At 56.6% G+C, this 23773-nt stretch overlaps 1 protein-coding gene across 1 annotated transcript; it reads left to right on the top strand.

Annotated features, from left to right (window-relative positions):
- Positions 1-1826: 1826 nt before the first annotated feature.
- EXOC3L2 (exocyst complex component 3 like 2) lies at positions 1827-21933 on the top strand. The gene is given in 14 exon segments (XM_087421563.1): positions 1827-1995; positions 5295-5833; positions 9461-9688; positions 9691-9774; positions 9777-10080; positions 11590-11701; positions 12654-12755; positions 12858-12958; positions 13171-13281; positions 14302-14437; positions 17337-17459; positions 17884-18039; positions 18815-18936; positions 21270-21933. Coding segments are annotated over 14 exon segments (2424 nt in total). The 5' UTR covers positions 1827-1978; the 3' UTR covers positions 21559-21933.
- The last annotated feature ends 1840 nt before the right edge of the window (positions 21934-23773 follow it).

The following is a 23773-nucleotide window of genomic DNA, read 5'->3' on the forward strand; positions in this document are numbered from 1 at the left end:
CTGAGGCTGAAATCGGGGGAGGCTGCAACATGGGTGAACCTCGAAAACATTATGCCTAACAAAAGAAGCCCGACACAAAAGACCACTTACTGTATGATTCCATTTATATGGACCGTTCAGAATAGGTAAATCCACGGAGAAATATGGTAGATTCATGCTGCCAGGGGCTGAAAGGAGAACGGAGTGGGGAGCAACTGCTCACGGGTTCCAGGGCTTTCTTTCTGGGGTGATGAAAATGTTCTGGAATTAGAGGTGATGTTTGCTGCGACCTTGAGAATATACTAAGAACCATTGAATTGTACACTTTAAAGGGGTGAATTTTATGGCACGTGAATTTTATCTCAATAAAAAACTAGAACAGAAAGAGGAGGAGATCTGACAGTGGTCACGGTCCGTAACAGGCCGCTCCTTTCCGGCCTGGCCTGCCTTCTGATTACCCCGGGGGCCACACTGACCTGGGGGGGACAATGGCTGTCCCTCCCCCTCCCCTCTTGGCTACCTAACCAGCCCCTCCCCCATGTCCCATTGTCTGGCAAATCCAGTCGTGGATCTGAGGCCTTCAGACCTTGGAATCTTAACCCCTGACCCACTTCTCCCAGCCTACTTGTCTACACAGAGAAGCAACGACCCCCCAGCCCAGCCCCTGACCCTAATGCTGACCCCAGTCCCCTACAGCCCTAACTTTGCCCAGGCAAGTGATCACTTGCCCCAGGCCGAACACTTAGGACCCTGTGCCTAAGTCCCTGAAGGGCCACCTAAACCTAAAAGTAACCCTGACCCTACAACCCAACCCCACCCAACACCCAACCCATGCCCAGCCCCACCCGCATCTGCCATCTCCATCCCCAGCTTCTAGGACTCAGCTCTGATCCATTGCCATTTGTGTGTTCCTTTAACAAACCTTCACGGAGCATCTACTATATGCGGATGAACAAGGTAAGCAATATCTGCTTTGAACTGACATTTGAGTGGGAGAGTCAGAACATCTATAAGGGAGACAGAGGACTCGGATCATTTCGGACTGTGGAAGGTGCTCTGAAGAAATTGATCATCTGAGCGATGTTCCTGGGGGAGAGAGAGAGAATGGGGCAGCAGAAGTGCTGTGCTGGTTGGAGGAACGTCTCCTTTGAGAAAGAGACACTGGAGTGGAGACCGGGATGATGGAGAAGTAGGGGGCCATGCAGAGACTGGGGTCCAGGTCTTTTAGGCAAAGAAAACCGCAATTCCAAAGCCAGGCCCAGTGCTGCCCCCTCAGGCCTCCAACCCTAGCCTCTGGGCCCAGCAGAACCTCCCTCCCTGTCTTCACAAACCCATTGCAAGGCAACCAAGAGAGAACCTTGGGCCCACGTCCAGCGTGGAGTGTCTCCTGGGGGGCCCAGGATGGTGTTGTCGCCTTGGGAGGCGTGAAGAGCAGGCACGCGGGGGGGGGGCAGTTCCGGCTGGGGCAGGGGTGAGGGTGGGGGCCGGACCACGGGCCTGTCTTTCCCAGCACAACCGCAGCCGCAGCAGGGCCTGAAAGGGCAGACAGATAAAGAGTCCTTCCCACCCCTGGCCCCAGAGAGGGAGGGGTTTCCTGACAGGAAACTGACCTCCTCTAACCCCCCTCCTCAGATCCAAGCTCTCAGCATTCCTGGCCGAAGTAGCCTCAGGACAGGACAGCCGCAGGGACAGAAGGACAAGCCACTGAGGACAGAGGTGAGCGTGCTGGAGGAGGGGGCAGGATTCAAACGCCCGGGGGCCACTCTGGATTTGGGCTGGATCAGAGTTTGTGAGATGGGACCTGAAGCCGGGAGCGGCTGGGGGCAAAGAGAGAATTGGGGGCCTGACCTCGGGAGGCACTAGCAAGAGGGCAAGGGGAGACGGGAGCAGGAGTCTGCAGGCGAGACGTTGGAGACCCTGGGGATGCAGAGAGCCTGCGGGGAGCCGTGGAGAATTGGGAACCACTGAGGGAGAAGAAGGATGAGAGGTGGCGGGTCTGATGCCCTCTGGATTCAGGTGGGAAGACTGAAGCCAGGGACGGGTGACTGCCTTGCTCCATCCTCAAGAGACGGGGTCTTGGAGACGGGAGAGGGCACAAGGGCTGGGAGGGAGGCAGAGCAGGAGACGGGGATGGGGACAGGGTTGGGAGTGGAGATGTGGATGAGCTTGAAACAGGCTGGGCTGGTGATGGGATTGTTGGGGAGCAAGGTTGGATCAGGGTGTATTGGTTGGGGTTGGTCTTGGACATGCCATTTGTAAGGGCAATTCTCTAACACAGACACTGGGGACTGGAGGTGACAACTTCTGCAAACAGAGTTTAGGCTGCCTGCGGAGAGTTTGGGGCTTTGGGGAAAGGCTGGCAGTGAGGAAGAGGAGGAGGAGACGGGGGAAGCAATGGTGGCCAAGACATCCTGCGGGAGCCTGGAGGCTGGGGGCTTGAGGGATGCCTCGGAAGTGAGTCAGGGGCCTGGCACTGGGAGGCAGACGAGGGGGCTGGAGGGGGCAGGATGTCGGAGCCAGTTTGCAGAGGAGGGTGTTGGAGCCAGGAAGGGGAAGACGTCGGGGCCAGTTTTGGGGAAATGTTGCCGCCAGGTCTGAGGCTGTTGGAAATGGTTTGGGGGTATTGGAGCCAGCTCGGGGGCGGACGTGGGAGCCAGTGGGGGAATGTCAGATCTAATTTGGGCGATGTTGACTTCAGTTGGAGGGCGATTGGAGCCCCCTGTTTTGAGGAGGAGGTGGAGTTTTGGGGGGATGATGGAGCCAGTTCTGGGGGATGATGGAGCATTCTGGGGATGAGGCACATGGAAGCCAGTCTAGAAGATGAAAGATAGAGAAACCAGTGTGTGATAGTGTGTGCATGGGGGGCTGGTATCAACTGCCCACAGCCATGGGGCCTCCAGGCAAGGGGTGCCATGGTGACTGCCTCCCCAGGGGATAGGGGACCATGGAAACTAGACGGAGGCTGGGATGGTGTTTCTAGGAACAGGAGGCTTCAGAAACAACAGCTCAGGTCTAGAGGCTGGAGTCAGGGAGGAAACATGGGGGCTCCCCACCAGGAAAGAAGATGCTCTTGCCCACGGCCCAGCCAACTCAGGGCCCCTCCAGCGCCAGCCTCCCCCAGGTCCCCCACACACCCTTACGTGGCTGCCCAATCCTGACCCTGGCCCTCGCCTGCTCAGAGCCTGTCCTGGTTCAAAACAACCTACGTGCCCAGCAATAAGAGAACGTGTGAACATCGGACACTTGACACGATTTTGCATCGTCACACAGTGGAATAGTATGCAACACTTAAATCAAACATAGCCGCAGAGATGGGTGTGGATAAATCTCACCCCTATAATGTGAGCTAAAAAGAAAAAAAAAAAGCAAGTTGCAATATACATAGTTTATAGAGAGTAGGAAACCATGTAAAACAATGTATTCTTTCTGGATGCAAGTCTGTGTCTGCACAGGGTAACAGTCTGCCCGGTCGGTGGACAGAACCTTCAGGATGCCGCTTTCCTTGGGAGAGGGCTGGAGGGAACGGGATCGGGGAGGGGTGGCAGGAGGCTTCGGTCCATTTGAGATGCCTTATTCTTAAAAAGCCCTGAACAAACAGAGGGAACGTTTGCCTCAGATGCAACTACAATTGTAGCCACGGGTGTAGTTTATTAAGCTTGTTTTCTCTACTTTTCTGAAAGTTTGGACTATTTCATCATTTTAAAAAGCGCCCTTCCGTGCCTTCCCAGTGCCCTTGGGAAAATGCCCAAGGCCTGCATCACTGCATTTCGTGGCCTGCCCCTTTCTGAACTCCCCAGCTTGACTCTCCATTCCTCCTCCCCCACAAGGAATGAGGTCCTTGCCTTCTTCCTCCGTTTCCTGTGTAGCACCCATTCATTCCCCGAGTGCCTGCCCTGGGAGCTGGGTACACAGTGGTGACCGCGACAGCCCGACCCTGCCTTCTTGGGGCTTACAGCCTAGGGGGGGACGCCGACCCATCCTCAGACAGTGACGACCCAGAGTGGGCAGGGCTGGGGTAGGGGGAGTCCTGAGAGGGCCACCTGATTCAGCTTGGGTATCAGAGAGGGCTTCCTGGAGGAGGAGGCATTCCTAAACCTTGAATGGAGCATGGAGAACAGGCTTCCATGTAGAAGGATCAACAGAGGAGCCTGGATAAGGATGAGGAGACTGTGGGATAGCCCTGATGATGTGCACGGCTGGCAGGTGAGGGGCCTGAATTTTGTCCCCAGGGTACTGGGGAGCCATGGAAGGTTAGAGGAAGGGGAGAGGTGGGTTTGTGTCTTAACAAAGTTGTCAAAGGTGGACTGGAGGGGCCAAAACTAGAGGCTGGAGACCAGGGAGGAGGCTGCAGCAGGGAAGCGGGAGGGAGCTTGGTCTGGGGCAGGGGCCATGGAGAGGGAGGAGACGAGGGACTTAGGAGGTGGAATGGGCCGGGCCTGCGTCTGCCTTGGCCGTCGCTGTATCCCCAACGCCTCCATGGCAAATACCTAGTATTTTTTTATTGTGGTAAAATATACATAACACAAAATTCACCATATTATCCATTTTAAAATGTCCAATTCAGAGGCATCTAGGACATTCACAATGTTGTCAGCCATCGCCACAGTCTAGTCCAGAACATTGTCATCCCCCTAAAAAGAAACCCTGTACCCATTAAGCGGCCACTCCCCAGTCCCCGTCTCCCAGCCCCTGACAACCACTGATCTCCTTTCTCTCTCTGGATTTGCCTATTCTGGATATTTCCCAGTAAGTTTTTGCTGACGGAATGAATGGGGTGGGGTAGGGGTGACGGGTACCGACTGGACAAGGGAGAAGAGGTAGGTGCCCAGATGTGTGACATGGATGTCTGGGTAGACAGTGGGGCCTGGGTCCCCATGCAGTCTCTGCCCTTCGCAGGCTGTGCCACCTTAGGAAAGACCCTTCCCCTCTCTGGGCCTGCTTCCTCACGGAGTAGGAGGGTCCACTAAGATGATGAACATTCCAGGGCAGGAGTGAGGCAGGGAAAGGGTCTGAATGCAGATGCTCAGGGGAAAGAACCAGGCTCTGGAATCAAACAGGTCTGGGCACGAATCCCGGCTTTGTCCCTGAATCGCTCTGGGAGCTCAGGCAAGCGCCTTCCTGCTTCTGAGCCTCAGTTTCGTCATCTGCAAAATGGGCATAATGATAACACCTACCTCTGTGGATTGTGCAGATTCACAGGGTTAGTAGGTGCTCAGACCTGGCACACATGGCCCAAAGTGCTGGGTACACAGTAGCATTGTCATCCACACACCACTGTCATCAACACCATCGATGGCCCATTATTTTTTCCCCAGGTCCCTGCCTGTCAAAATGCCCATCCTGAAGAGCCTAGGGGTGGCAGACTCTAAGGTGCCCCGGGCGGGGACCCTGCCCCTGAGGTCCTCTCGGAACCCCTTTGAGGAAGTGCCAGGGCTGGAAGAGGAGGAGGCTGGGGAGCTGGGGACCCTGCCCAACGGGACATCTTGTCGCCGCCGCGCCACCCTGGAGAAGCTGGCAGGCCTGGCCCCCTTCCGGCTGGGCTGGACCCCTGGTCGACGGGCAGGCAGCCCCGGGGACGGGCAGTCCCGCTCTTTCCTGGGCCGTATGCTGGTGCCTGGAATACGCAGGAGCTCTGCAGATATTGGCCTCCTGGCCAGGCTTCAGGGGACCCGAGCGCAGGGCGACGAGGAGGCAGCCGGGGAGGCCGCCCGGAGACTGGCCTTCCTGAGACTGGGGCGTGGGCCCAAGCCCCGGCGAGCGTCACTGGCCGAGAGGGTGGTGCCTGCGGGAGAGGCGGCTCCTGAGCCCCCGCCCAAGGTCCCAGAGCCCCCGAAGATGAAGGAGCCCTTGTCAGGTGAGTTGGGAGCCCTGGCCCAGACCCGGGAGAATCACAACGCCTCCACCCGTGACCCCGTCTCCATCCACCTCTCCAGTTTCCATCTGCCCACCTCCATGTATATCGCCAGCCTGTACCCCTGCAGTCCTGTCCCCATCGTCACCAGGCTCCAGCTTCAGCCCCGTCTCCACGCCCACCCCTGCTATCCCCCTCTCCACCTGCCATCTTCAACCTCACCCCAACGTCCAGCGACACGCGAACCACCAACTGTGGTCCCATCTCCTCCAATTCCCTCCCTATCCCCAATTTCTTTTTTTCTTTTCTTTTTTTGCTGAGGAAGACTGGCTCTGAGCTAACATCTATTGCCAATCCTCCTCCTTTTTTTTCCCCCCAAAGCCCCAGTAGATAGTTGTATGTCATAGCTGCACATCCTTCTAGTTGCTGTATGTGGGACGTGGCCTCAGCATGGTCGGAGAAGCGGTGTGTCGGTGTGCGCCCGGGATCCGAACCCAGGCCACCAGCAGCGGAGCACGCGCACTTAACTGCTGAGCCACGGGGCCGGCCCGCTATCCCCAATTTCAACCCTCTTTCCCTCCGTCCCCTCAAATTCAACCTCAACCCCATCTCCTTTCGAAGTATCCACATTCAACCTTGACCTTCTCCCTCTTCCGAACCTCCATACTCCACCCCATTCCCATCCCCAGCCCCAACCCTGGTCCCAAACTCCAACCCCCACCTCAACCTCCTCCTTCGTCCCCAATCCCATCTCCTGTTCCATTCCACTCTGAACGCCGACCCTAACTCCACCCCAGTCCTAAGCCCCCAGCCCCAGCAGCCACCGTCAACTTCATCCCCATCCCACCTCACGTCTGGACTTCATCTTCAGACTCAACCCCATGCCCAACGTCCACCTTCATCTCCCAACTACGTCCCCCAACTCTACCAACACCTGTACTAGTCTCCTGGGGCTGCCGTAATAAGGGCCCACAAACCGTGTGGCTTAAAACAATAGAAACTGATTCACGCACACTTCTGGAGGCTACAAGTCTGAAATCAAGGTGTCGGCAGGGCCGTGCTCCCCCTGAAACCTGCAGGGGAGTCCTTCCCGGCCTCTTCCAGTTTCTGGCGCTCTGCTGGCAGTCTGGCGTCCTGGGCTCGTGGCTGCGTCACTCCCGTCCTCCGCCGTCACAGGATGCTCTGTGTCTTCACATCATCTTCCCCCCGTGCATGTCTGTCTCTGTGTCCTCATCTCCCCTCTTTACAAGGACGCCAGTCATATTGGATCAGGGGCCACCCTCTGACCTCATTTTAACTCGATACCTCTGTAAAGACCCTGTTTCCAAAGAAGGGCCCATTCTGAGGTCTGGGGGTCAGGACTTCACATATCTTTTTTTGAGGGGGAGAGGGACACAGTTCAACTCATAACAACACCCCATCTGTTCCTCAACTCCAACACTACCCCAAATCCCAGTGTCTTGCACAATGTGGTTTTGGTTTCCACCACATACTTGTTCCAACCCCATCAGCAATCTCCGCCCTGAGACACATCCACATGCTTAATCCCAACTATCCCTTTCTCCAAACGCCATCTGTAACCTCATCGCTATGCCAACACCATGACAACCGCCGTGGTCCAGTCCCACCCATGGCCCCTTCCTCTACTCCAATCCCATCCCCACGTACCATGTCAACCCCTTCCCCTCTTCAGTCTCACTCCTGATGCCAACCCCAGGCCCGTCTCAGCACCCACCTTCAACCCCTCCCCTCAACTTCCTCATTCAGCCCTAGTTCCATTCCTAGCCCCTCCACAGCCCCCAGTGTCAATCCCAACCCCACACTCAACCTCCTCCTTCATTCTTTTTTTTTTTTTTGTGAGGAGATCAGCCCTGTGCTAACATCTGCCAATCCTCCTCTTTTTTTTTTTTTTTTTTTTTTGCTGAGGAAGACTGGCCCTGGGCTAACATCCGTGCCCATCTTCCTCCACTTTATATGGAACACCGCCACAGCATGGCTTGTCAAGTGGTGCGTCGGTGTGCGCCCGGGATCTGAACTGGCGAACCCCGGGCCGCGGCAGTGGAGCGCGCACTTAACCGCTTTCGCCACCAGGCTGGCCCCTCCTTCATTCTTAATCCCATCCTCACTCTCATCCTGAGTCCCAGTCCTAACCTCCCATTCCCAACCTCCATCTTCAACTCCATCCACATTCCCAACCCCAACTCACGTCCAAACGTCATCTTCAAACTCGTATCCATCTCTCCCTTCTTCCTGTCCTCAACTTTCACCTGTCATCTCCACACACATCTCCAACCCCATCCCCACCCCAGCCCCACACGCCATGCTCAATTCCTTTCCCATCCTCCTCTACAGATTTCAACCCCAACCTCACGCTAATCCTCAACTCCCTCATCCCCGCGCCCACCTTCATCCCCACTCTCATCTCCAGTCCCATCCCTGCAACTCCATCCGCATCCCCAGCCCTGTCCTACTCCCCCCATTCACTCAATTCCATCCTCACCCTGTCTCTATCTCCCCCCATCCCCCCTCCTAGCCCTCCCTCCACGGGCAGCCCACTGGGACCTCAGGAGAGCCCTTTCTGCGTCCTCCTGTGCCCTCCACATCCCGGCCAGAGGCTATTTCAGCCTGGGCTCCCTGGGGACTGGGAGGGCACTGCAGGGAGGTGAGGAGGGGGTGACTAGAGCTCCCGCCTTCTGGAAACGGATGGGCAGAAATAGCGCTGGCCAGGAAATAGTTTCTCTGCCAGGGAGGAAGTGGAGGGGGGTGGAGGTGTCGGGGTAACCCTGGGCCGCTGGGACCCTCCCTCTGCCTTTACTCAGAGGCCTCCCAACCCCATGACTCCTCTCTCCTGGGAACTCAGCATGCCAGATCACCCCCACAGCTGTCCCACCCCCAAAAGACCCCATCGCTGGTCTTACTATCCTCTCCCCACCTCCACACCTCCACCCTGCCCAGTGCCCACTGGCTCTCTCCATCCCTCTCCCCTGTTACCTGGCTCAGACTGCTCACCCTCATCCCTCTGCTCCTCTGCTCCCTTTCTGTGGCCCTGATGCACTTTTCCTATCCTAACCCCTCAACTCCCCTGACCCCTCCCCATGTCCTACCCACTCTCTGATACCCTCCTCCATGCCCTGACCCCTGACCCCAAGCCCTAATGCTCTCCCTTCCTCCTCAACCCCTTACCCCCACTTCCTCTGACTCCCCCATCCTTTTCCCAATCTGACACTCTCTAGTGCTTGACCTCCTTCCCACATCCAGACTCCCTGCCCGTTGCCAAACCCCTCTTCCCTTCCCTAACTTCTCCTATCCCCTCCCCATGGCCTGCCCTCTCCCTTGCCCCCTCCTCCATGGCCTTCCCCCTCCCCTCCTCCCCTCCGCAAGCCCTGACCCCCTGCCCCTCTTTCATTGCTCCCCCTTGTCTCCTCCTCTCCCCACTCTCCTCCTCCTCCTCCCAGGACCTCCTCCTCCACCCCTGCTCTCCTGTCTCTCTCCCCCTTCCTCTGCCCCCATTCCACACCCTTCTCCCGAAACGCCCCTGACTCCTCACCTTCCCCTCCCCTAACCCTCTTCCCCTCCTCCCACCCTTTCCCATTAACCACCCACCCCTGCCCTCCCCTTCTGCCCCCACAGTGCTGGAGATCCTGAGCTTAATCCAGCAGCGCGAGCTCGCGCGGGCCGACGAGCACATCTTGGAGCTGGAGGCCGAGGAGCTGGCGTCGTCGGGGGGCGGCGCGCCGGGGCCGCCCAAGGCCGAGGGCGCGGGCGCTGGCCGGGCGCGGGACGTGGCGCTGCTGTACGAGGCCCTGCAGCGCGAGCTGTGGGCGCTGGTGCGCGAGACGCTGGCGGGCCCCGGGACCGGCGCGGCGCTGGCGCGGGCGCCGTGGCGCAGCTGGGCCAGGTGCTGGTGCAGGAGGAGGCGGCCGACGGGCGCCGGGGCCCGGGCGCCCGCAGCTGCGCGCCCGCTGGGCCGAGGCGGTGGCGCTGGGCGCGGGAGCGCCTGAGGCGGCGGCGCCTGGGCGCCTGGGCCTGGCCGCGCAGCTGGAGGCGCTGCGGGCACGGCTGCTGGAGGACATGGCCGTCGTGCGGGGCCGCCTGGCGCCCGCCTACCCTACCGGCCTGGGCGCCTTCGGCGTCTACCTGCGCGGTTACCACGGCGCGCTGGCCGAGTGGCTCGGGGTCGCCGCCCGCCGGAGGCTGCCGCTGGCCGACCGCTACGCGCTGCTGCATTGGCACAACCACGTGTACCCCAGGTGAGCTGGGGCCCGCGCAGGCCGCACAGCCTGGGGACCCCTGCCCCAAGGTCGCGGGGTCCCTGCCCCTCCCCTGTTCAGATCCTGAGGACCTTGGAACAGCCGACCCTTCAATTCTAGAACCTTAGCACCGTTGACCCTTCCAGTCCTGGAACCTTAGCACCATCCATCTTTCCAGTCGCAATATCTTAGCATCACTGGTCCGTCCAGTTCTAGAACTTCAGCACCATTCCAGCCCAAGAACCTCAGAATGGTCAACACGTAGCACTCTAGGAATCTTAGCGCTGCGCGCCCTTCCAGTCCTAGAATCTTAGCATCCTTGATCCTTCTAGTCCTAGAACCTTAGCCCTGCTGACCCTTCTTGTCCTAAAATCTTGGCCCTGTTGACCCTTAGTATTCTAGAACCCTTACACTGCTCTCTCTAGATCCTAGGACATTAACACTGTTGAGTCTTCCAATCTTAGATCTTTAGAACTGATGACGCTTTCAATCCTAGAATCTTAGTACCAATGAGCCTTCGTATCCTAAACCTTAGCCTCATCCCTTCTTTGGATCTAGAACCTTGACACTGTTGATCCATCCAGTTTGAGAACTGTGGCACTGTTGGCCCCTGGAATTCTGTAATCTTAGCATCTAGAACCTCAACACCATTGACCCTCCCAGTCTTAGAATCTTATAACTCTCAGGCCTTTGAATGCTAACACATCCTATCCTTGTGGCCAGGGGATAAAATACGGTGATTAGCCATAACTGGGCCACCTACCCATTCCCGGGAAAAGGGACTTGGCCACACTCAAGCCACATGTTGGAGAGTGAAGAGGGTGGGTGGTTCCTCAAACAGAATCAGGATACTGTCACCAGAAGAAAGGGAAGGCAGCAGCTATCAACATCACCCTCCTAGATCCCATGTGGGAATACGTGTTAATGACACTGTCACACCATCCATGAGAGATGGAGGCGTAGTCTGAAAAGCTTCCTGGAATGGTGGGGCATGAGTTAAGTTCAATTTGTAGGGAGATGGTGCTTCTGGCTGAGAAGATGCCACGAGCAAAAGCCTCGTGTGTGTGTGAGTGGTGGGGAGGAGTGGGGAGGGTGAAGATATTGCACAGGCCAGATGCAAGAGTGTAGAAGCAGAGAGTGAGGGCTGGACTGGGGCAGCCTCCAAGGCCAGGTGAGGCACTAGGGACAAAGAGCAGTGGTGGAAGGAAGCTTCTGTCTGGTGGAGCTGATCATGAGTGAGATCTTGCGTGCCAGATCATCACGCCTGGACTTGACCCCTACAAGTCTTGCCTGGACACCATCCATCAGGGAGCTGACTCAGAGAGCTGGAGCCAGGGGAGCAACAATTCCAGAGACTTCCTTTGAGGGATGAGCAAAGCTGGGCCCTAGAGAGGAAGGGAGTGGCCCAGGGTCACAAACACAGCGGATGTGAGGGGACGGGGATGGGGAAGAGTTTGATTGCCCAGCCTCAGCTCTCACAGACCTCCCTATCTCTCACCTCCCCCCCAGAGAGGTCCTAGGGCTGGTGGACGTGGTTGCCCTGGAGAACGGAGAGCTGGGACCCCTTCTGTCCCCCGGCACCCTGCGGGGTTTGGAGGATGAATGTGTCACCGACGTTAAGGTATCTGGGACTTGGCATTGAGGATTAGGGAGCAGGAGGCACTCTGCAGGGAGGGAGGGGACACAGTGGGCTTGGGGGGCCTCTCCTCTCCCCCTTTCGCTATTTCCATTTCCCTTTTCCCTTTATGGACTTCTAAGTTCAGTCCAAAAGACGCAGAAATGTAAGCCCATGCTACTCACTTCTGTCTTATGGTCAGTGTTGTATCACAAGCACCCAGCGGGGCATAGGGACACTCAGTAAGGTTCAGGTCATTCAGACACTTCTAGTCTTAGAGCAAGAGAGTCACAGAACCTCAGCTCACAGACCCGAAGACTCACAGAAGGAGGGCATCAAGACATCTCAGTGTATAAGCAGGGCTGATGGTTCATAACCAACCGGGCACAGGCGCCGCTGAGCAGAACGGCCCAACCGTAGACACCCAGCCCGGCTACAGGGGTGTTTCCTGCCTGAACGCCAGTCCTGCCCCAGCCACAGAAACCAGAATCTTTGCAACTTGAGAGCCTAGACTCTGAGACTCGAACGTGTCTAAATTCTCAGACTCACTGAAATTGAGGATAACTTGGACCAGAGAATCAGAGATATGTAAACCTTAGCATCCCAGACCCTTGGAATTCTTGAATCACAGAATCTGACTGTCTTGAATGATTGTTTTGCAGAATTTGAGAGCAGAGTCTTAGGGCCATCAGCTCATGAGAGAATAGACCCTTAAACCCTCTGGCTATTAGATGAAGCAGGCTTACAACCACAGACTCCTTCCAATCGCAGACTTAGGGATGGAAAGGGCTGGGGCGGTTTCCTGGTCCAGCCTCCCTCTGCAGCATAACCTTGAGGAGTTCATGGGTAGAATCCACACCTGCTTGGAGCTCAGAGGCGGGGATCATGGTGGGAGAAAGGCGGGAGAGGCTCCCAGCAGCCCCCGACTCCTGCCTCTCCCCGCACCTCCCCGCTCCAGGCTCAGACACGGACAGCCCTTCTTCGAGTGTTGCAGGAGGATGAGGAGCGCTGGGGGAGCCCGGAGGACCGGCCCAGCAGCCTGGCACAGGACGTGTGTGAGGTAGGGGGTGGGGGAAAAGGCAGGAGGAGCAGCTGGGGGGTGCCAGGGTGGGAAAGCGGGACCTCGCCCCTCCTCACCCCTTCTCGCCCCCTGACCACGCAGCTGTTGGAAGAGCACACGGAGCAAGCACCTCGCATCAGCCAGGAGTTCGGGGAACGGATGGCCCACTGCTGCCTGGGGGGGCTGGCAGAGTTCCTGCAGAGGTAGGAGGGCTGGGGGCAGGGCGCGCGCGCCGGAGGCGGGGGTCAGGATGCGGGATCCAACAGAGAGAGGAGAGATGAAAGGAAATCAAGTCAGGAGGGGCAGGGGGGCCTCAGTGGGGGTCCCAGGCTTCGCTGGGCTGAGCGCCCAGCGAGGGACCCTTACCCAGCACGTCTCCATCTGTCATGTCCTCCTCCACACCCCCTCCCACCAGCTTCCAGCAGCGCGCAGAGCGATTCCACGAGAATCCAGGGCTCCGGGAGCTGCCACGTGACGCCTACATCAGCAGGACCATCTCGCTGGTCAATTGCGGGCCCCCCCTGAGGTGAGAGCACCCACAGCGTGTGGGGGAGACGGCTAGCCCGGGGGACAAGCTGAACTGGGGCGCTCGGATCCTGGGGGGGGGACCACAGAGCTGCCCTCCCAGAGAGACGTGTCCACGGGACCTTAGAAGCATAAAACCTGGGAGTCCTAAAAAGCCTCACATCACAGAGCATCACCGAGCACCAGAATTAGAGCAATCAGAGGCTCGGAGTGTTAGAATTGTGAGAACTGAGCAGTCAGACTCAAACACTCTAACAATTCCAGATTCTTTTTTTTGCCTCATCTTACCTTCTTTTTTATTAACTGATTTTTAATGCATTTTAAACATGGGCAATGCAGTCACCTAATTGAAAATTCAGGATACAAATTTCAAATATATTTAACTAGGTGCATACCTATTATTCCTTTTCCTTTTTGAAAAAAATACAAATGGTGGAATATTGGACACACTTCTGCCCTTTCCCCTTCACAGCTCGGAGGTCTTTCTGAGAGCGCGTGGGGAGTCCCCACATTCCTTTGTAATATCTGAACTGTATTCCACTGTCAGATGCGCCATCGTTTGTGGAATTTGTGCCTAATGGATAGATCGTTGACTCCGCCCTTTTGCAGAGAGGAACCTGGCACCTCTGTCAACTCCCACAAGTGTGGGGACTCTGAGGGATGCCTTCCCAGAGGGGGACCTGCTGGAATCGAGACAGAAAGAGCCCAATTGTGCTTAGACCATGTTCCTCTCCTTTTAGTGATGGAGGGTCATCTCTGTTACAGTGACAGAAAATGAGAAGGGTAGCATTTTAGAATTACAGTAGAGATGTTTAGAATCACATTCCACAGAGCCTCCACATCCCCCAGCCTCCCAGACATCCCCCGATATTTCTCATCCCCCAGGCCCTCCCCAGCTCCCCCATCTGGCCTGTCACCCCGGTGCCCCAAAATACAGCGTCCATCTAAGGAGGGAGAGAGGTCCAGGCAGTTGGGCTGAATGTTGGGGCTCCCTGACTTTTGGCTGCACTGATCCCCACAGGGCTCTGGCGGAGCGCCTGGCCCGGGTGGGGCCCCCCGAAAGTGAGCCGGCCCGGGAGGCAGCGGCCAGCGCTCTGGACCGTGTGACCCGGCTCTGCCACGGTGTCCTGGCCGACCTGCTGTTCCAGGAGCTGCAGGTGAGTGAGGCAGGGGGCTGGGGTGGGGCCTGTGCAGGACAGGGGACAGGGGAGCGCCCCTGCATCCCGCAGTTCCTTTCAGCCCGTGAGTCAGTGTTCGGGAAGCAGGCGGGGGTGGGGGGTGATGGCTATGTCTGGGCTGTTTGGGGGGCAGAGGTGTGTGCAGGAAGGAAGAGGTGGGAGGATATGGGGGGGAGAGCCACCAGCAGGAGGGGGCCTGGGGAATGGGTGGAGCCCCTCCCCACTGAGATCCTCCAAATTTCTGCCCAGCCTCTCCTAGGCCCTAGACCCCCCTCACCCATCTATAGGCTCCTGTGCACGCCCAGCGGGGGTTGAGTTCAGAGGTGGATGAGAGCATGTGGGGAGGGTGGTGGGAGTACTGGGGAATGAGACTGGGAGGTGTGTGTGTTCCTGGTTGTAATGCATGCCCAGTCCACATTGTACATCAGATCCTGTCCCTCCTCTGCTCAGAACCCTCCATGGCTCCCAGTTCCCTCAGATCAGGAGCCAAAGTCTTTGCCTTGGCCCCCAGGGCCCTTCTTGATCATTGACCCATTCCCTCTCTGACTCATCTCCTCCCACTTTCCCCCTCGCTGCTCCACTCCAGCCACACAGCCCCCTTGCTGCTCCTTAACATGACAGACATGGTCCAGCCACAGTACCTTTGCACCTGCTGTTCCCTCTTCTCTGCAATAGCCACATAGCTCCCTCTCTAAAGTCTTGAGTCAAATGTCACCTTGTCAGTGAGACCTTCCCTGACTGTCCTATTTAAAACAGAAGCCCCGTTCCCCCATCCCCGCTCTCTTTGTCTCCACAGCACTTACAGCCACTTGCCATGCTATCTCCTTTGTTGTTGGTGGTTTTTTTAAATCGTCTCCTCCCACCAGAATGTTAGCTCCTCAAGGACAGGGATCTGTTGGAATGTTTCTAAAATAGCTTTTTATTATGGAAAATTTCAAACAAACACAAAAGTAGGCAGAATGACAGAATGACCTCTTGGGGACCAGCTACAGTGAGTATAGACTCCTGGCCAATCTGATTTCATCTCCCCCCGCCCTCCTGCCCACGGGATTATTTTGAAACAGATCCTTGACATCTGATCATCATCCATCAACATTCCAGCCTGCATCTCCAAAAGATAAGGATCCTTTTTAAACAAACATAACCGCAATGCCCTTTTCATACCTAACAAACAGAACAATAATTCCTTAATATCGTCCAATATCAGATCAGTGTTCAGATTCCCCCACCTGCTTATGATTATCAGGTGCTTGGAGTTTTATTTATCTCATTTTGGTGTGTCCGCAAGCGTTGTCTCATGTGTTCCTAGTGAGCCACCCAGGGCTGGGCTCAGAGAGTGTTTGTTGAGTGACTAAATGCACAAGTAAGTGAATGAAAGTGAGCGAGTGTGGGGAGGTGAATGTGGGGGTGCTGGGAAGGGGGTACAGTCTTTGTTCCAGGCCTGGCTGCACCACTTCCAGGTAGGGGGACCTTGGGCAACTTGGTCATCCTTGTGGGGTCTCTGTTTACTCATCTGGAAAATGGGCACAGAAATTCCAGGCTTCTCAGGTGGCTGTGAGGAAGCAATGAGACTGGCCATCAAGGGCTTAGCTCGGGTCCTGGCCGGCGGGTATTGGCCATCGTTATCTTCACAAATGCACAGACTTGATAGCAACACGTCCTGAGCCAGGCTCTGGACCAAGAGCCTCAGCTCACTGAATTCCCACCTGCTTCTCAACAGAAGCCCACAGGCCCCATTTTTGTGGGTTCAGAAAACTGGGCTGCTGTCGGGATGAGAGAGCAGGAAGGGGAGTTGAGGCCGAGTGGGATAGGGAGCTGCTTCAGAGCCCCCCTGGACGCCGACCCCCAATGTCTCCGGCACCTAAAGCTCCCAGTGTCCATCCAGACTGCGGCATCTCCCTCTCCCTCCCCCCAGCCTCCATCTCAGGGACAGACCCGCTGCCCAGCCACCTCCAGGATCTCTTCTGAAGCCTCCCTCCCCTCCCCGCACAGGTGGTGCCTCACTGCATCCTAGGAATTCTGCCACCTGTGTTCTCCTTCCCCCTGCTCAGCCCCCTTCCCCTCCTTCCAGCCTCCCCACCCTGATTTCTGCCTGTGTCTTGCCCCCTCCCATCAATCTTGACAGAGCACAAACCTGACCCTCTCCCTCTCCTGCTCAGGACCTGCCACGGCTCCCCAGTGCCCTCGGGAGTAAGTGGGGGCTCCTCACACCGCCCAGGAGGCCCTGTGCACTCTACTCCACCCACCTGACTAGCTCCATCTCTCCACTGGGCTGTCACACAGGGCCTCCTGCTTAGAAGGGCCACAGCTTGGTTTAATGCTCTGCTGTCTCTGTCTTGAAGTTCTTAATAATTTTTTGAATAAGGGTCCCCCATTTTCATTTGCACTGCAGCCCGAGAATTACTTGGGTGTTTTTGCCAGCCACATTGACCTTCTTTGTGGTCCTCTGATCGGCAGGACCCTCTGAAATCTAAACCTTCTTCACGCTGGTTCTTCCCTCCGAATGAGTCACTCTGTCTCCCATCCCTCACCTGGTTAACAATGACCATCATTGGGGCCTCAGCTCTGGTGTCTCCTCCTCCAGGAAGCCCTCCTCGACTCTCTGTGCTGATCCAGGCATCCCCTCTGTGCTCGTCCCTGGGCTCCCTCCCCCCAGCCCTGCCCACTCTGGGTGGTCACTTTCTGGGGTGGGGTCTGTCTCCCCTCCTGGACTGTGAGCCCCAGGAGGGCAGGGTCGGGCTGTCTCCATCACAGCTGTGTCCGCAGCACCGCGCAGCCCTGGTTCAGCTGCATGTTTCGGGAACATGTGTTGAATTGGTAAGTGAAGAAAGAGTGTGGAAGGGAAGAGAGCTATAACCCTCCCCGCTCTGTCCCCCAGCCCCACTTCAACAAGCTGATGCGCAGGAAGTGGCTGAGCAGCCCGGAGGCCCTGGAAGGCATCGTGGGCACGCTGGGCGCTCAGGCCCTGGCGCTGCGCCGGATGCAGGACGAGCCCTACCAGGTGCGCCTGCGCGGGGTGGGGGTGGGGGATTGCCGCAGGGGAGGGGGGAGCAGGAGCGCTCCGCTGGCGGAGACCCCTTCAAGGTGGGGAGCAGCTCTCTCAGGGTGAGATGGGTGGCGCTCTGCCTGGGGTCTTGGTGAGGCGTGCCCGCGGTACTGGGGGGTAGGGCCGGGTACAGACTGGGTTGGGGCCTCTGGGCGGTGGAGCTGCAGAGAATGGGGAGAGGTCTGGGATCGGGCATCTTTTGGGGGCCGCTAGGGGGTGTCCGCGGGCTGGCGGTATCATCAGGCAGGACAGGGGTCGCCCCTTGGGAGCTGGGTCGGGCGGAAGGCTCCACGCTGGGTGCCGGGGTGGGCGCGGGTGGGCAGGGAGCCGGGAGCGGGGCCCAGCGGCTCACCCCCCCTCGCGTCTCCCCGGTCCCCAGGCGCTGGTGGCCGAGCTGCACCGGCGGGCGCTGGTCGAGTACGTGCGGCCCCTGCTCCGCGGGCGCCTGCGCTGCCGCTCGGCGCGGACCCGCAGCCGCGTGGCCGGGAGGCTCCGGGAGGACGCGGCTCAGCTCCAGAGGCTGTTCAGGCGGCTGGTCAGTGCGGCCAGGGGGGCGGGGAGCTCCAGGACCCGGGAAAACAGCCGGGGCAGGGCCTTAGAATAAGACCATCACTCAACTTTCAAGCAGTAGGAACACTCTGATCCTTGCCCCGCGCGCGTAAAAATCGGCTTTCTCACGGTGACGCTCGCCTCTGTGCGCGAATGCGGAGGCTCAGGGTCCCTGTGCATTGTTGTGGGAGCCGATCAGTTAAGTCCACTTAAGTGCTTAGGACCCTTTCTGGCCCAGAGACAACACTCCAGAAACATGAGCTATTATGTGAGCCCAGATAGAAGGGAAACGCAACAGAAACAGCGTTCCCAAATCCAAGAATCTAAAATCACCTACTCTTATTTGTACCCAGTTGTAATCAGCAGGACCGGAAGGGCCTCACTCAGCCGCTATTTCAGGACTTTCTAGCCTGGAGTCCTTGAAATGTTTTGTTTTTTTGTTTTTTTTGGAAATTTTGTTAAGAATGCAAATGGATCGCATGTACTTCTTACCCAGTTTCCTCCAGTGGTAACATTTTGCAAACTTGGCTAGGTCCTAAGGGGTGTCTCTGAGCCCCAAATTATCTGTAAAACTGGGAGTGGATTATATTATGGATTTTTCTTCAAATTTCCAAAAGTTCCAGATAACCTCTGACGATAGTCTGTCCTCTGCCCGGTTTTACAGATGGGAACACTGAGGCCGGGAGGGGTCGCCCTTGGAAGGGTGTGGTTTGTGGGGTGGGCATTGGGGGGAAAGTGTGAGCCGGGGCCCTCTCCCGCAGGAGTCCCAGGCCTCGTGGCTGGACGCCGTGGTGCCCCATTTGGCCGAAGTCCTACAGCTGGAAGACACGCCCAGCATTCAGGTGGAAGTGGGGGTGCTGGTGCGGGACTACCCAGACATCAGGTGAGAGCACCCCCCAACACCCGGCCTCCCCCCCCCCACGCCCTCCCCCGCCGCGGGCCTTGGCATCCGTCCCTGCGTTTCCTGCCTCTTGGGCGAGGGAGAGAGGCGGTGAGCGTGTCTGACGGCCGTTTCCTGCTGGAACCAGGGCATTATTAATACGATTTCCCTCCTTCTCCTGCCGCCGCCGTCGCTGCCGGCCGCCGCCGCCGCCACCAGGGCTCGCAAACAAACAGGCAGTCACAGGAAGCCCGGGGCAGGGGGGCGCCGGGCCGCCCGGCGGCAGGAAGGGCCGGCCCAGCAGGGGAGCCGCGGGGGACACGGGGACACGCATGGGCACACAGGCGCACATGCACTGGGACAGCGGCAGGCGCCCTTCCGATCATGGTGGGCCATTTCCTTTCTCAGTGAACCACTCTGAACCTCAGTCTCCTCATCTGTTCCATGAGGGAATGATAGTATTCTTCTCATCCGATCATTGGGCAATTCTTCGTTATCGTTATCATTATCATTATCATCAATGATGACAACAGTACAATGCCAGTTCTTGCTTATCAAGTCCTTAGCTCAGACCTAGGAAAGTGCCTTACACACTCACTCTATAAGTAAGGCCTATAATAAAAGTTATTTTAGAAAATATTTGCAAGTAAAGGGGAGTGCTGTTCGAAGCGTCTGGCATAATCTGGGGCAGGCAGAAATTAAGTAGCTTACCCCAGATGTCACAGCTAGCAAGTGGCAAAGCTGGGACTTGAACCCCGGCAGCTGGTTGGCCCTAAAGCGGTGCACCTGAAGACCACCCCCCACTGCCACCTGTAAATACCGATGGTGATGGCAGTGATGCAGTGCTATCTGGACAGACATTCTGTACCCAAAGAGACAGAACCCCACATGACCAGGAAGTGAGGCATCAGTGGGGTGTAAGTTCCAGGGTTGAGGGCGAGAGGTTGAGGGTGAGGATTCTGGAATTGATTCAGGATGGACAGCTCTGGTTCTAGGGTGTGGGGTGCCTGTCCCTGGAAAGGCACAGACCCTGTAGTCCCGTGGGAGTGTGTGTGTGTGGGGGGATGGGGGGTGGGGGGTGGAATGCCAGCATTCCTGCTGGATTGGGGTTTCTGAACTTGAACCAAAGCTCAGTTGGAAGCTCAAGGTGGGCTGGGAGGAGCAGTTCCAAGGCTGAGTTTGCGGCCGTGTTTTGGAGCTTGGTTGAGCTGGAAGGTTCTTGAGTCCCATTTTAGATGAGTGTCTTGGAGCTGTGGGGATTCCATCTGGGATGTGGGAAGGTGAAGATACTGAGCTGGCTTGGAGGGAGTGGTGAAGGCCCCAGAGCTGTGTTTGAAAGTTCTGGAAAGGAATGTTGGGTTCAGGATCTTGTGTTGAAATATGGTGGTGGTTCTGAAGTTGAGTTTGGGGTCTGCCATCTTGAGCTGAGGTGAGGTGAAGTTTCCATTCTGTTGGATTTAGGGGCAAGCATTGTAGAGTAGAGTTGGTTTTGAGCACAAAGGTTCTAGTTGGAGGGAGGGTCCCCAAGGTGAGTTCTAGTTCTGGAGTAGAATTTTGATTGAGCACGATTCTGGGAATGGGTTGTTGGGGGGGGGGGTTGAAGTGAATGAGTGTTCCGAGGCCGAATTTGGGGGTGAAGGTTCTAGAATGGGATCTAGACTGAGCAATCGTGAGTTGAGTTTTACATGAGGACACTGGCACCGCAGTGGCAGAAAAACTTCCAGACCTGGCCTTGGGGTGAGGAGAGGGTTAGGATGGGAACGTGGGTGAACACCTCTGGGCTAGATCTGAGTGGAGCTGTTAGAGATGAAAGTGAAGGTGAAGTTAAGGGTTGCTGTATTCCAGAGCTTGAACAGGTGTGAGGGGCCCAGAATGGAAATTTAGGAGCTGTCTAAGGTTGGGAGTAAAGATTGATGGTTATTTTAATCAGGAGCGAGACCGGGGTGAAAAGGAAAACTCGTGTGCTGAGTTTGGAGCTGAAGGTTCTGAAACTGATGGTGGTGGTCAGAAGTGGTCAGAAGCGAAATTCTGGAGGGGGGCTCGTATGGGGGGAGGGACTTGGGGGGCTGGTGTGAAGGGAGACATCTGGAGGGGAGCCTGGTGCAAGATGCGCATGTGGAGGGGGCTGATAGGAAGGGAGGGATCTAGGGGGGCTGGTGAGGGGGAGGACTTTGAGGGGGACTGGTATGGAGGAGGGATGTGGGGGGGGGTGCAAGGGGCCTCCAGAGCTCAGGCAGGTTCTGGGGCGGATGAGGGTCAGGTGGGGTCCACATGGGGGCTGGGTGTGCATGTGGAGCAGGGAACCCCCCGTGCACCTGTTCCTTCCTCTACCCCAGGCGGAAGCACGTGGCGGCCCTTCTGGACATCCGTGGCCTTCGCAACACAGCCGCCCGCCACGAGATCCTGGCCGTGGCCCGGGACCTGGAACTGTCTGAAGGGGGAACCTTGTCACCCCCCCGGGACCGGGCCTTCTTCTCAGATATCCCCGTGCCCCGCCCGCCCTTCTGCCTCAGCCTCCCTCTCTTCCTGGGCCGTCTGCCCCTCTCCCGGCTGGCCAGGCCCAATTTGGCCTGTCTGCGCAGGCCCCGGCCTCCCTCCCCATCACGGCCTCGGGCCCAACGCTGAGACTCTCCCAGGTCCCCGCCTCAGTGCCCCGCGTCTTTGCTGCTGACAAACCATCCTCCTGTAGGGCCCCCTCCTGACTCCCTGCCTGGGACCACCACAGACCCCCGGGATGAAAAGATCCTTAGAGGTCCTCTCCACCACCCCAGACTCCCTGTGCAGAAGGGAAACAGAGGCCGGAGGGAGCAAGGACTTTCCCAAGGCCACGAAGCTCGTCCCTAGCACCACCTCCCAGCCCAGCATGTGGTGGGTGGTGTTTCGGAAGACTCTACAGAAATATCCCAGGCCCCCCCTTCCCCTCACCTCAAGGTCTGGCCCCAATCCAATGTATTAAAGAATGTACGATACTTAGAATAAAGAGGTTTCTATTTAACACAAGGAAGGGCTGAGTCCCGTGTGTGGGGGAGGAAGGAGCAGGGGCAGGGCCCGGGGCCAACGGCTTCTCACACGCCCAAGGCCGGGCTAGGGTCCAACTCTTGGGCTGGGCAGTGGAGGGCCCTGCAGGGCCAGGGCGAGCCCAGCCGCTCCGTTTACACCGAGTCCCCAGGCTGCATGGCTCCACGGCAGGCCCTTGGCTGCTCTGAGCCAAGGTCCCTCATTTTGTCAATCCCAAAGCTCCTGTCCGTTTGCTGGGCCTGGCAATTCCACCTTGGCACGCCCTTCCCATCCATCCTTAGCCGGGAAGCTGTGTCAAGAAAGGAAGGAGGTGGGGGGCAGGGCCAGCAGCATCCAGGGCACCCTCCTGGGTTGACGCAGGAAAATCTCAGGGTGGGAAAAATTCCAGCTCCTCACCCCCAGCCCCGCCGGATCCTGGTCCCCATGGAGACCTTGAGGTCATCTCCCTGCTGACCCCTGCCCCTCCGGCCCGGTTGGACAGCCTATGATGGATGCTTCCTGGCATGGTTTTTTTTCCTGATAAGTCGGAAGGAGGAGGCAGCCAGGGGTCAGCCTTGGGGCTGGGGTTGGAACCTCATGCACGCACATTTGAACTCTGCAAGGTGGCGATTCAGGACTCTTGGAGCCCCGGGGCTGTGTGACCCCGGGCAGGAAGCTGACCCTCTCTGGGCTGTGGTTCCTCTTCCTCTCTGGGGAATTGCTTAACCTCTCTTTGCCCAGGACAAGGTGAGAAGTCCAGAGGATGTACCCTTCTCACTTCAACACCCCAAATGACACTTTCAATGTCATTGATATACAAGAGAGGAGTTGGGGAATGAACGTGTCGTGGTTTGTAGGCGTTTAATTCAAGATGTGGTGTATATACACAATGGAATACTACTCAGCCATAAGAAACGATGAAATCCAGCCATTCATGACAACACGGATGGACATTGAGGGTATTATGCAAAGTGAAATAAGTCAGAGGGAGAAGGTCAAATACCGTATGATTTCCTTCATTAAGTAGTAGATAATAACAACAACAAACAAACACATAGAGACAGAGATTGGATTGGTGGTTACCAGAGGGGAAGGGGGGAGGGAGGAGGGTGAAAGGGATAATTCGGCACATGTGTGGGGTGATGGGTTGTAATTAGTATTTGGGTGGTGAACAGGATGTAATCTATGCAGAAATAGAAGTATAATGATGTACACCTGAAATTTATACAATGTTATAAACCAATGTTACTGCAATAAACAAAAAATTAAAAAAAAAAAAAGATGTGTTAATCTCAGGTTGGCAATGTCCTTTACAGATTTTAGTGCCTTACGTAAAAACAGCTTTATTGAAACATAATTTACATACCAGATGATTGACCCATTTAAAGTGTGCAATTCAGTCACTGTTCATATAGTCACAGAGCTGTGCAACCATCACCACAATCAATTTTAGAACATTTTCGTCCTCCCAAAAAGAAACCTTGAACCCCTTAGTCATCACCCCCAAACCCTCTATCCCCCTCAGGCCCTGGTGACCACTAGTCTACTTTTTATTTCTGTAGATTTGCCTATTCTGGATATTTCATTTAAATGGGGTCACAGAATATGTGGTCTCGTGTGTGTGTGTGTGTGTGTGTGTGGCAAGAACACTTAACATGAGATCTACCCTCCTAACACATTTTTAAGCACACAATACAGTATTATTAACTACAGGCATGATGATGCACAGCAGATCTCTAGAACTTACTCATCTTGTATAACTGCAACTTTGTACCCATCTAACAACTCCCCATCCACCCCTCATCCCCTGGAACCACTATTCTATCCTCTGCTTCTACGAGTT

Source organism: Ceratotherium simum, chromosome 33, assembly GCF_057802395.1.
Source record: "Ceratotherium simum simum isolate JZ-2026a chromosome 33, ASM5780239v1, whole genome shotgun sequence".
NCBI lineage: Eukaryota > Metazoa > Chordata > Mammalia > Perissodactyla > Rhinocerotidae > Ceratotherium > Ceratotherium simum.